Genomic DNA, 13274 nt, shown 5'->3' with positions numbered 1-13274 from the left:
TCTACAGCAGTTGACTTCAGTCCCATGCATAGAAATATACTGATACAACTACAGAAAAAACAGACTGTGAAAAAGAGATAATTGCTGGAGAGAGAGGACAGGAATAATAATAATAATTAATAATAATAATAATAAACATTAAATAGCATAATTAAATAGCATAATACACGCACCTTGGCTTGTATCAGGAATAGTGTAGCCAGCAGGACCAGGGAGGTAATCGTACCCCTGTACTCTGCTCAGGTGAGGCCACACCTCAAGCATTGTGTTCAGTTTTGGGCCCCTCACTACAAGAAGGACATCGAGGCCCTGAAGCGTGTCCAGAGAAGGGCTACGAAGCTGGTGAAGGGCCTGGGACACCAGTCCTGTGAGGAGCGGCTGACGGAACTGGGGTTGTTTAGTCTGGAGAAGAGGAGGCTCAGGGGAGACCTTATCGCTCTCTACAACTACCTGAAAGGAAGGTGTGGGGAGCTGGGGGTCGGCCTCTTCTCACAGGTAACTAGTGATAGGACAAGAGGTAATGGCCTCAAGTTGTGCCAGGAAAGGCTTAGGTTGGAAATTAGGAGACGCTTCTTCTCAGAAAGAGTAGTCAGGCATTGGAACAGTTTGGCCAGGGAGGTGGTGGAGTCATTGTCCCTGGGGGTGTTCAAGGAAAGGTTGGACCTGGTGCTTAGGGACATGGTTTAGTGGATGATAGTGGTGGTAGGCAGATGGTAGGATCAGATGATCTTGAAGGTCTTTTCCAAACTTAATGACTCTATGATTCTATAACACTCCTTGCAGGCTTGTATCATATAATACTGATGAAAAAGCAAACTGCACTGCATTAATTCCCTACTATGGAAGAGTCCCCAAAATAATTGCTCTTCTTAAAAGTAGCAACTATTTTCTACAGTCAATTTCCATTCAAACCATGTAGATGAAACAAAGGATTACATTTTTGGAAATTTACACGCACAACCAAGATGAAACTTCTCAGGGCTGCCGATTACAATTAACTGAAGTAGGTTCTTGTTAACCTACATTCAGCTCTGTGTTAGAATTCTAAAGTCCTGTCAAAGTATTACATAAATACAATATTTTGCCTTTCATTCAATATTTTAAATTTTTCAATTAGTCTGGAGCATGAGGTTTTCCTGCATTTGCTATATTTTTTAGTATAACAATTTCCTCCCTCCCTCTACAGTTTAAAAATAGACGATGAATTTACATAAAGCCAAGCCTGTAATTCACAGAGGGAAAAAAAAGTTCTCTTGAGCCTATGGAAGAGAAAACTATACAATATCATCCAAGACAAAAATAACCCTATCATTTTGGTATAAGCTATTTGCTAGTACATGTATTTCTTTATTTAGAAAAAAAAAAAAAAAAGGCATACTTTTATAATCCATCTCTTCCTAAATTTCTCCACTTAACTACCTAGACTGTCTTTCTTTACATATCTCTCTCTCCCAATCTACCTGTTAGCATGATGTACTAATTGCTTTCTTGCCTTTATGTACATTCTTATTATGTAAAGCTGCTATGATGATGCTCATTATGTTGAAAACTAAACACCATCTTTGAGAACTTAAAAAACATAAATGACAGATAAATCAGTAAGTTCCAAATGACAAAGCCTCTATTAAACAGATGTACATGGCGCTTATGCAAGGGTATTTTTTGTTTGTTTCTTTTTTTTAGGATTTTATTTGCAAGCCTTGTATGAACTACCTTCAGGACAAATTTTACTGAATCAGTATTCACAAGGGAAGCACACATGACAGGCAATATCTACAAATATGAAATGATTCAGCTGTAACCCTGTCTGCAACTTTTCATAAATTTCTTAATATAAAATGATTTCTTCCACATCTACAGATTGCCATTACATTCTCCTGACTTAACTGCAACCACAATTTTTGCAATTGTCCTAAAACATCCCTTGTCTATGTCCTTGGTACAGCCTTGGTCACATTATTTTTACAGTGACAGTTCAGACTTCTTTATGGGCACAAGCCAAAAAACTGTGATAGCCACTAATTCCAATCTTTCCAAAGCCCTGCATAAGCAATTTGGAGCAAGAAAAACTGTGACCATGAACATCCTTAAACTATATCAGGGTTTTAATGCTGTATTCAGAGATTAAATGAACACCACGATACCAAGACTTTCTTAGACCTTTTAACCTTCTATAATAGAAAAATGAACAACTTGGGAAATGAGGGGCACTAATTCCCTGATCAGAGTGGGGTGGACTAGATAGCATCTCAAAGTAAGAAACATGATTGTATACATGTAAATTGACTGTGTGTATAGCTCAGAAAAGGAACTAAGATGTCATTCACAACGCACCATAAGCTACATGTTATTTCGGTAAGATATTTTCTTAGCTGGTTTTCAGAAAATTCTTTTCCGTTCTTTCCTCAATCTTTTTGCAAGTACAGTTAGCTACAAAGTAAGTTGGGGGGGGGGTTGTTTGCTTTTATTTGTTTATTTGTTTGGTTGGGGTTGTTTTTAAGGTAAAAGTCTCAGTTGCTACCTCTTACATTGCTCAGGGAAAAACTCTAAAAAACTGGGGGGGAAAAAAAAAGCATAATCATTTTTACTAGCCCTGGAAGCCATATTAACAATGAAAAAAAAAAAAAAAGGGTGGGAGTATAAAGATTTGGTAGTCTCTTCTCCTTGTTTACCAAATAGAATTACTAGAATTGCAAGAGATAGGAGATATTTCTGAGAACTGTCCATTTATGCCAGAAAGAAGCATTGGCTTGCAGCTGACCAGCGTTTTATTGTTGTCTATTCCCTACTTTCCAACACTGAAAGCTTGGAAAATTACATCCTCTTGGCGAAAAATAATAAAAATAAAAAATCACATATTTATACACTAAATTAATCTGTTCAAAAAAAAAATCATGAAACCAGTGCACTATAAGACTTAATGTTTCTTCAGCATTTTTTAACAGGAGAAACTGAATGGGCCAACTGTTGATAATTTATACAAATTTTTGCTTGACAACCCCCTTGCTGAAAACAGCTTGAGGACTGATGGTAACAAAAAGTGAAGTGCTCCCTTGACTACTCTTAAACCTACACAGATTTTAACTTCTACAACAACCTGCAGTTGGAGTTTCACAGCTTAACTATAAGTTGCAAAAATAACCCAGTTGCTGGTGTTGTATTTACATTTGGAATGCCACTAGGAGCTTCATGCTACACACGCTTTTCACAGTAGAAGAGGCAATAAACAATTAATTGTACCCTTTTCAACTTCTCCATGATCTCCCCCAGTAGTCTCTCTTCCAGGGTGAAAATTTCTGTTCCTCTCCTTACATTGTTCCCAGTTAAACTCATTTTAGATACCAATATTTTAAAAAGGCAGTCTTAAGTTGGTAAAATTAATTCTTTATAAACTTTATAAATATGATGACATTCTGTAGAAAAAATACTGCCATTTCCTATTCTGGTTCACAGGAAAAAGAAAAACATTTATTACACATGCTTGACATGAACACCATGTTGGCAGTTATAGGAAAAATCCTGTTCAGTTCCCATTCGGGAACTGCACAACTCAAGACACTTCTCCTCATACCAACATCTTATTGACAGTCTGCAAACGATACCTCTAGATCTTCTATTTCAAATCTAAACTACATGACCATTACTCAGAAAAGAAAGCTGTGTGCACATTGGTGTAGTCTTAGAGACTCGAAATGTTTCATTCCTGATGGTTAATAAACAAGATAGTAGGTAGTCCACTCCATACTGCCTGGATGCAACTTTTCACATAATCATGCATTACAAGATCTATGGTTTTACAGTAGGAATGAGAGAGACAGTGATATGAACCAGGCAGTACTTTTTCAGCATAGACTGGAGAGATCTAGGGAAAAAGTCTTGAGTGTCTTCTAGATTGCATACCTTCTCTGTAGTCTAATCAGGGCTGTACTTAGGTATAACCTGCAGTTCTGCACTGTGTATCTGAGCCCGTCTCTTGTCTCCTTTCAAAATATCTCTTCTTTCTGTCATGTAGCATACTGAGTCTTGAGCACATAAATCAGTTTGGACCTGTACTACTAAACCTAAGTATCATAATTGTTACAGACTTGAATAGAAGACCAATCTACATTTCTTTAATAAAATGAAATCGTACATATATATTTTTAAAAGGGAGATAGGCTACATATTGCAGCCTATATATATAATCAGTTATATTATAAGATATATAATTAGTTATAAATTAGGCTCGATCCACAAGCTCTCGTTTGTGGGCATTTAAAATTGAAAAATTACAACTTTATGAAAAACTACAACGTTAATTTTATGGAACATTTCATAGGTGGCACCTCAAAAATGATTTAAATTTTATTTTTGGTCCACTAACCAGACAGGGATAAGAAGGTTCCTACTAAACAGTGTTTCACAGGTTCCTTTGAAAAGAGGTTTAAAGTTACAGTTTGCAGATCTGGAGACTGTACGGTCACTTTCCACCAAAATTCAGCTGAAATTGGGTCTCTTGATCCCTTCAGCTCTTTTGAAGAACTGAATCTCAAATGAATGAGAATGCTACATGAACCTTACAATGAGCCCTAGCATGAAAGGTTTTTTAAAAAGCCAATGATTTCTATTGAAGTACTGAGATGGGGCAGCAGTACAGCACAAGGCTTTTCTATACTGATATATTTCCATTCTTTGAGTAATTATGTAAGAACTTTTTTTGACCACTGTACTTTACAGACATCATTACAGATGACTACCACTCCTTTTTTCTTTATATAGAGTTACCCTAAGAGGTAGATAATAATCCTTCCCCTACAGTCTGGCATGTTTAACACATTTTGATGCAGCTGTATACAATAACATAGCTCTACTCGATCAGAATTTATATCTCAAGTTTATGGCAAATATGTTGCCTTTTAATTTTTTACTCCTCTTACTTCATTATTTCATTTGTTATTTGCTCCCAGCTGCATTAACTAATAATTGAAATGCAGCATTTCAGAAGGAGATTTAACAATATACAAACATCATATACATAGGCTTAAGGGCCAACAAAAGCTGATTAGTTTTGACCAAAAAAAACATTACATCTTACCTTCTCTGTTGAAGTGCCTTTCTCACCTATGGTGGTTTTAATTTGTTTTTTCGTTTTCTTAACGTGTTCATTTTCATTATCTGTCACTGAATTTATAACCGCTAGTAAACAAAATGGACTTGATTTCCCCTCCAGTAAGACAGGTGAGGTAATTCTTTCCAGAATAGAAACAGACTTACATGATTATGAAGCTAGATGTGGCTATCCACATGGTACAGAAGATGAGAAAACTTTTTTTTTCTTTTTTTTCTTAAAAGGATTCCTCAACTGATGTCCCAAAATAGACATCCAATCCATCAACTATGACAAACTACTTTAAATCAATCTGGTCAACTTCAATCTATCTTTTTACATGCACCTCCAGCTGACGCACACCATTTTTTCAACAACCATCCCACTCTGATTTTTTACAATAAAATTACATGAAGCAAACATTGTGGCCTTCCAAACATTGCTACAGAGAAGACTACTGAAAATTCTCTACAGGGGAAAAAAAACGAGATCTCTCCCCTAGCAAAGAAAGGATTTGGAGATCAGATTAAATTCCTCTTAACAGTGGGTTTATGTGCCCCATACAGCATTGGAAAACTGTTCACTTAAAAACAATATATATATATATATATATATATATATACACACACACAAACACACATATGTATGTATATAAGTACATATATATCGTATTTTTCTAACTTCACTTTCTTGCTAGGATTTCCATGTCAGGTCCCTCTCCATTATGTCTCAAAAGTATGATCAATCCATCCTTATTGCACCTCTCCAATAGAGAAACATGTAAATAAATTTCTTTCTAGTTCATAAAATCTACTTCCACAGAGATTTACCCAATATATTCTGCCAGAAGTTTATATCAAGTGGCAAGATTTATATATGATAGTCCAACACTTCAAGTATTTGCCAAGCACTATTTTGTTTATCATATTTTTATGTCATGCAGAGACATAAAATATAACACTTCCACAACCCTTGGGATAACTGTGATTTTCTTCAATCCTAATGTGGATGATAAATTCCCAAATCCCCATGACAGATATAAAGGTAAAGGTACTTGAACATTTAAGTCCCTGAATGGGGTATGTAGTGCTATAGAAAACATCTCAGAATCAACACTATTCATCAAGCGCAGGGAAACTAAAAATTGATTTTTATTAAAAATTCTCATTAAAATATTTGATTTCATTTAAATTTAAACTTTCTGCAGAACTACATTAACTGTTATTTGTTCTTATAATACACTTAGGAAAAATAAAACTCCGGCCATCTTGAAAACTAACAATTATTCTTTTTTTGACTTGACACTCAGGATACTTTTCTTAATGAATTTCTGTTTTCTAGTACTCAAAATTCCTTTCCCTTTTTCACTGATTTTCTTCTTTATTCCTCCATTATTATAAACACATATGAATGGTATAAGATCAAACTAAGACAAAAATCTTGTTGATGTACAACCTCTCCATGTCTTCTACTGTGCTTACATAGGACAGAAACCCAACTTGAAAGTCTTCAAATTGAAAATGAAAAATTGCAATTACTTCGTTTTAACTGGAAAATGGCAATGCATAAATCAACGTGAACATCACATATAAAAAAAAATAATAATAATACTATCTACCCCAGAGAAAGACAAACAGGCAGGAAGAAAGAAAAGAAAGGTACTCTGGTATTTTTTCCCCACAAGATATACTAATGGAGAAAAGTAATTGAAGCTCTGAGTATAATTTCACATTTATACATAACCATCCTACTGTATATGATCTTTTCAAATACTCTTAAAAATCAGTCATAAGCTATTTTAAAATTTCTCCAATACAAGCTAATTCTGCTTTAACAGAACCTCAAGAATGAAAGGAATTGGAATGAACAGATGTTAGCCTGAACTATCAAACTCAAGATTTCAAACTGGATTTCAACATCCTAAAAATTCACTGTGTTACCAGCTGATTCTTTGGCTGAAGTTATTACCACATATGACAGTTTGTAAAATTTATGTTTTAACTAGTTCTATACAGTTCAAGGATAAGTGAATCAGAGAATTCAGACATCAAAGATACAAATCTCTCTTTTGGTATGTACAATAGTAAGATATACCAGCCTCTCCAGTTCCTTGAATAGCAGGATGCTATGGGACATTATGTTGCAGTGCGAGTTTACAGGATGCTCTGGGTTTATCCTGGATATTTACTTAATGAGTAGTGACAAACGAGTTCTAAATTCATACTCTTGTGCATTAATCACCCCATTTAAGCAAGCCCCCAGTCGTTTTCCAGGTACAAACACCTCAACCATAGCAAACCAATTTATGCCTACTCCATAGGAATGTCCTTTGTAAGAAACTGTAACAACTGCATAGACAGTGAGCTGTCAATTCAAATTTCACCTTATTGCACACTACATTCTTCAGATACATCTTCTATTTAAATTAAAGTTTCATTTCCAAAGCCTTCCAGAAAATCTGTGACTCTGGAATCTGACAATGGAACCATGAACAATGGAACAATCTGGAACCATAACAAATTTTCACATTGAAACTATATTTAAAAACTATTTTTCAAGCAATATGAATAAACACAAAGGGCTATTACCATACTGTCTCCAATCCACAGCTGGAGGCAAATTCAGCCACAGGATGAAGTTACTGAGTTCATTTAAGTAGGATGGCAGTGAATGGAAACCCTTTTGGTTGTACCATACCTGGAAGAGAGAATAGAAATTGTGAATCAAAAATGAGTTGAATCCAAACATCGATCTGAAAACTCCCATAATTTAAAGAATTACATAAAGATATTAAAGATGAATTCTCCTTTTAAGACACACATTTTTAGAAGAAGAAGGTGATCTAGGCAGAACAGAATCATCAGACTCAAACTAAAAGATGGTAGATTTAGATTAGATATAAAGAAATTCTTTACTCAGAGGGTGGCGAAGCACTGGCACAAGTTTCCCAGAGAAGCTGTGGATGCCCCATCCCGGTAAATGTTCAAGGCCAGATGGATGGGGCTTTGAGAAACCTGGTCTAGTGGGAGGTGTCCCTGTCCATGACAGGTGGGTTGAAATTAGATGATCTTTAGGGTTCCTTCCAACACAAACCATTCTGTGATTCTATGATTTAATTTGTATAGTTCTTTCAACAGAATCTAGCAGGGCAGAAAGTTGTCTTAATTATTAAACTAAGATTCTCCATGTTAATGAAACAGTCCTTTCCTTTATGCACATTTGGTCAAACAAATAATAGAGGAAAAACAATGTGAAAATAATATTGGCCAACTTAACTGGAAACAAAGAAAGATGAAAAAACCTGTTACAAGTGAAGAATATTGATTATTGAAAATCCAAAGAGACTTATCAAAGTAATACCTGCAAGTGACATATAGCATAAAATATCAAAGAAAGAGAACATGTCCTAGAAAATTATGAAAGGAAAAAAACAAGGAGACACTGCTTACACAGTGAAAGTATGAAACTATGCCATGAAGGACAAAGCCATGTCTCCATCTTCAACAAGCAATTGGTTTCAACATGGTTTCTTGAGCAAGGAGGAAAGGGAAGACAGATAAACTTTAAAGCAGACAACACAAGCCTCTGAGGAGCACAGGGAAGCATTTCTGCTCTAACATACACTTTATCCTCAAATTATGCAGAATCACCCCAATTTGATTAATGTCTCCAAAATCCACACTTTCAGACCTGAGGTCTCCATGTGCTAGAATCAGTGCTGATAGCCTCGTTATGTCTCCAAACTGAATATACTGAAGTCTGAGTTTTGCTTTCCTGTTGGAATTCAATTCTATTTCTGTGCCTCCTTAACTGTTAAGCAAAGTGCCTTTGACCCTACATTATCCATACTGAAAAACAGGTCAAAGAAAAAAAAAAAAGGTATGTTTTCAGTTTTGATGACGTTTCAAATCACCTTTGATTACTATCCACTCCCTCACTGCACAGCAATATTTCATCTCCCTTTTTTGTTTACGCAGTTGAAAAATTCTTAACCTTTTCCTATTTGCTATCAGCTATTTGCTAATCTGCATTTTGGCCATCTTGAGTTATGCTGGACAATTTTCACTTTGTGTCTGGACTCTGAATCATATAACAACGTATATGTTTGTTGTTTTGTTTTTTTAAATATAGGTCTTTCTTGCCTTAGCACTCTTCTTCCAAGATTTCAGTTTTCCTAAATCCTTTCTGAAATTACCATCTATACATAACATAGTTACGTATTGAAAACTTCCTTGAATAATATTTTATCATCACTTAGATGCTGTTCTGATGTAGTCCTTTTCTATATATATATCAGCCTCTTCTCAGTACTGGTATAATATTCCGAATGTGTTTTTGTTCTTTGTTTTTGTTTTGTTTTGTTTTTAATTTACTTGCAGATAATACTTTTTTTTTTTTTTTTAAACTTGTAGAATCCGTCTACAATCCTTACTTGGACACAAGGTTCCAGACTTTGTCTGCTTTTCCTGCCATGTTCTTCTCCATGCTTCCCAGTGCAAGTTGTCTAATCTTCAGTTCTATTTCTGTCACCTAATTGTTCTTTTCTTCAGATTTATTTTCCTGACTACCTATTTGCTTGGATGTCTACATCACACTCTGTTGTGAGGCAAGGTCTGAAATACTTTAACCATCCCATTCAGTTCCCTCCCACCTAACCTATATCATGCTTTCATACAGCAATCTGAGCTCCACTGTTGCTTCTCCTGTGCCTCTCACTCTTGAATCTTCTTTGCCATAAGCTCTGTTCAGCATTATTTCACAAATGAGCAACTTTGGTCAAGTACCACTACTCTTTCTTGCAGTAGCTTTCACATTTTCTACTCTGTTCTTTACGTGATATTCACAGCTGCTTCAAATCTCATCAGCATTTTATGTCCCCACATTTAGAGGGAGAAAAAAAAATAATCCTAAACTGTTTCCTCCTTTGCAAACTTGTATGCAACTCCTTTGTTCTCCTCCAGTTCAATGCCCACAAGTTACTGCACAGACTAGGTCTCCCATTCTTTAATCAAAAGAGAACTCCTTAAAGAGATGAACTGAAATAAAACCTAAGTGTCCTGGGCAAAAGAGCAGATTCTTCCACTGCTGAATCTCCTGTGCAAATACAAACCAGGCCAAGAAACAAACATATGATCAAGGGTAGACGGTCTTCTTCACATACTGATTTCTTATTGTATCTCATTTAAAAAGATTTGTGCAGAATAGAAATTTATAAATATATATTGAAAATCCACTGAAATTCTGCTCATCGTATCAAAAAAAGTCAGTTAAGAGAACAATAATGCAAAAATCTGATGACATGTCCCCATTTAATTGAAGCAGTGTAAAGGTCTCAAGCATTCACAGAATACCTTAGAAATATAATAATGTGACCAATATTCAAACAAAAATACAAAAAAAAAAAAAATCCGTAATAGAGCATTGTGTGTAACCATACATTTCAATATCCCACATAGTAATTAGAATTCTTCATCCAAGATGCATTATTTAACTGAATCAAACTACCAGGAAATAACCAAATTAAAGCTGGCTATTTAATTGCTTATAATCTGGCAACAAGCAAAAGGAATAGTGTCTGAGATTGCTCTCGGAAGATATGTTTAAGCTTTTTTTTCTTTTTTTTTCTAAAGTCTTATGGTTTATTCTAAATTGATTGCAAAGCTAAAATACAAAAAAGGAAAAACATTAGTTCCAGCTGAAATATATTTCATCTTTCTTGTGCGTCTCACAGGTAATTATTTACAAATGGCAGGAAAGAGATCAGTATTGGAAAAAATATATAGAATGAGACAATTAATTTTGATTTTTATAATTTTATCATCTATCCATGACTGATAAAATTTGTTCCTAGGAAAAAATACTGTCCATCTCTACATTAAAAATAAATTCTGCAAAGACATGTTTCCCATTACTACATACCATTTTTATCTACCATTAACATTCCAGAATTATGTTAGACTAATATTTTGACTTACCTGTGGCCTATCAAGGAAAAAGGATGAGGAGGGGCAGAGAAATTGCTAATACCAGACAATGGGTATTAAAGTGGAGAGATTTTTTTTTCAAGTGAACTTTGTCTAGACACTTATACTATTACTAGGTAGTAAAGCCTCAAATCCCAACCTTTGAGACTGGAAAAATGCACACTTCAGATTACCATTTGAATAGTACAAGTTGTCTTTCAGGACTATTTAAAATTCCTACATGTTCTTCCTGTATTCAGTTATGTTACATATAACAGCAACTTTGTCCACAACTACCAAAATAAATGAAGGAATATACATTCAGGAAAAAAAAAAAAAAAAAAAGTTAAGGAGCAGTTGTGCTCCATGCAGCAATGATCATCAATGAATGTCCATTGTCAATGGTTTTAATCAGCCAAGTCTCTGGCATATGGTAAATAATATTCTTTCTCATGTGTGAACACATACACTTTCTCTGTATGTACAATGCATATGCAGCACAGTAAAGCAGAAGACTGTTTCAGCATTTGAATAATTGTTTTATCTGAACTGGGAAAAATGTCTGTTGCATTGGAGAATAACATATAAGGATTCAGACATTTTCTAAAATGAAATTAATCGTACAGTAAGTCTGTTCAAATGCAAATTTCTCATTTTACTTCATATAAGACTATGTAAATGGTACATTCACTGTCTCATGAACAAGCCTGAAAGGTCAAAGTAAAAGTCTGGTCATTAATTACTAAAAGGTTAATGCAATAATTTGACATTGCATCAGTTGAAAGCCACTTCCAGGAGGTATTTTAGATAACACAGTGCCCTTTATAAATCTACTCCACTATTTTCTTTGGCTCTGAAATATGAAGCTTATTCACTAGCAATATAACTATAATTTATCCTTGTGCTGATGCCAGGTGGAGCTCTATGCCAAAGATATTAAAAAAAAAAAAAAAAAAGAGAAAAAAAGGAGAAAAAACACAGCACTGGCATGTCAAAACAAAAGTCTAAAATTATTAAAGACATAGGACAAAAACAGCAAAAATAGCAGTCAGAAAAACACATCTTACTTCAATCCTCTAGGACTTCAAGTTCCTAATTAAGGATCAATGGAACTGGATTTCAAACCTATGAGAAATCTGGAGGTAGAAGGGGATTACAAATGACCTAAATTAAAATATATATAAGACAAGGTGTGGATATGAGAGAGAGATTGCTATTCAAAACTACAAGGCAAAGGCATTGTAAACAGTCAACAATCTTTCAAAATGAAATGTGAAATTATGTTGGCAAGGGAGAATATCTGCATCTTGTTTTAACTACAGTTTGCCCCAAAAGGGATTTGGGATAGAGCTTAATTATACTGTTGCTTCTCTTCTTCATTTGCAAGAGCAAATAAAATCTAGTGTCTATAAAATAATATAAAGGAAGCACCTTCCTTTCATATTCTAATTTGGAATCCATAAGGTCAAGCTTCACAGCTTCCTCTGGCTAAATGTGTTTTGCTTGGATACAGAAATAGAGGCCTCACTGAGATTCTTCATAATCTCCTCCAAAACTCTCTCTCCTCATTAATGGTCTACATCTGAATGGACCTCAAAAGAACCTTTCAAAACATTCCCTATGGAAAAAAATAAAAATAAAAAAATGCTTTGCACTGATAATTCCCTTTTAGCTTCTAGATCCTACTCCAAGTTTTCACACTGTCCTTCCAGTGTGTACCAGAATGTCTCAAGGAAAAGCTCCTGACTTCAGCTGCACTTAGAATAATCCTTCTGTTCCTGGCTCTTGGGAGAAGCTCCAAAGAGAAAACAATGGCTACATGTAGCATTGCAAGACAGAATGACCCACTGTCAGAAGAGATTCATATTTCACAACCTGACCAATTTCAGCAAGGTGCAAGTTCCTCTGGGATAAAAAGGGGGAAATTGCTCATATTTGAAAAGAGAATTATAAATGCAAGGTAGTACACTTGTCATGCAGAAGTAATATTCGCAGAAACTCTATCTTGATTTTTAAGGATTTTTCATCTTAAGGATAAGAGGGGAAAAAATAAAGAAAGAAATGTAGCAAAGAAAAATATTTATTACAGAAATGAAACAAGCATCAGTAACAATTAATTTCTGAGAAGTTCAATGGACATTTTTCAATTCTGACATTAACTTTTTGTAGAACACAAACAAAGAAAGAAGAAGATTTGAACTACCTAAAAAAAAATTAAAGGTGAG

At 34.8% G+C, this 13274-nt stretch overlaps 1 protein-coding gene across 1 annotated transcript in view; it reads right to left on the bottom strand.

The window, feature by feature from the left end:
* ABCA13 (ATP binding cassette subfamily A member 13) overlaps window positions 1-13274 on the bottom strand; it is a 181900-nt gene that overhangs the window by 54143 nt on the left and 114483 nt on the right. Inside the window, exon 43 of the mRNA XM_040547761.1 lies at window positions 7675-7783. Within this exon, the coding sequence (XP_040403695.1) occupies window positions 7675-7783 (109 nt within the window). The remainder of the gene's footprint in view (window positions 1-7674; window positions 7784-13274) is intronic.

Source organism: Cygnus olor, chromosome 2 (assembly GCF_009769625.2).
Source record: "Cygnus olor isolate bCygOlo1 chromosome 2, bCygOlo1.pri.v2, whole genome shotgun sequence".
Taxonomy (NCBI): domain Eukaryota; kingdom Metazoa; phylum Chordata; class Aves; order Anseriformes; family Anatidae; genus Cygnus; species Cygnus olor.
Note: the sequence above shows the minus strand (reverse complement) of the source record. Positions and strands in the feature narration are given on the sequence as shown.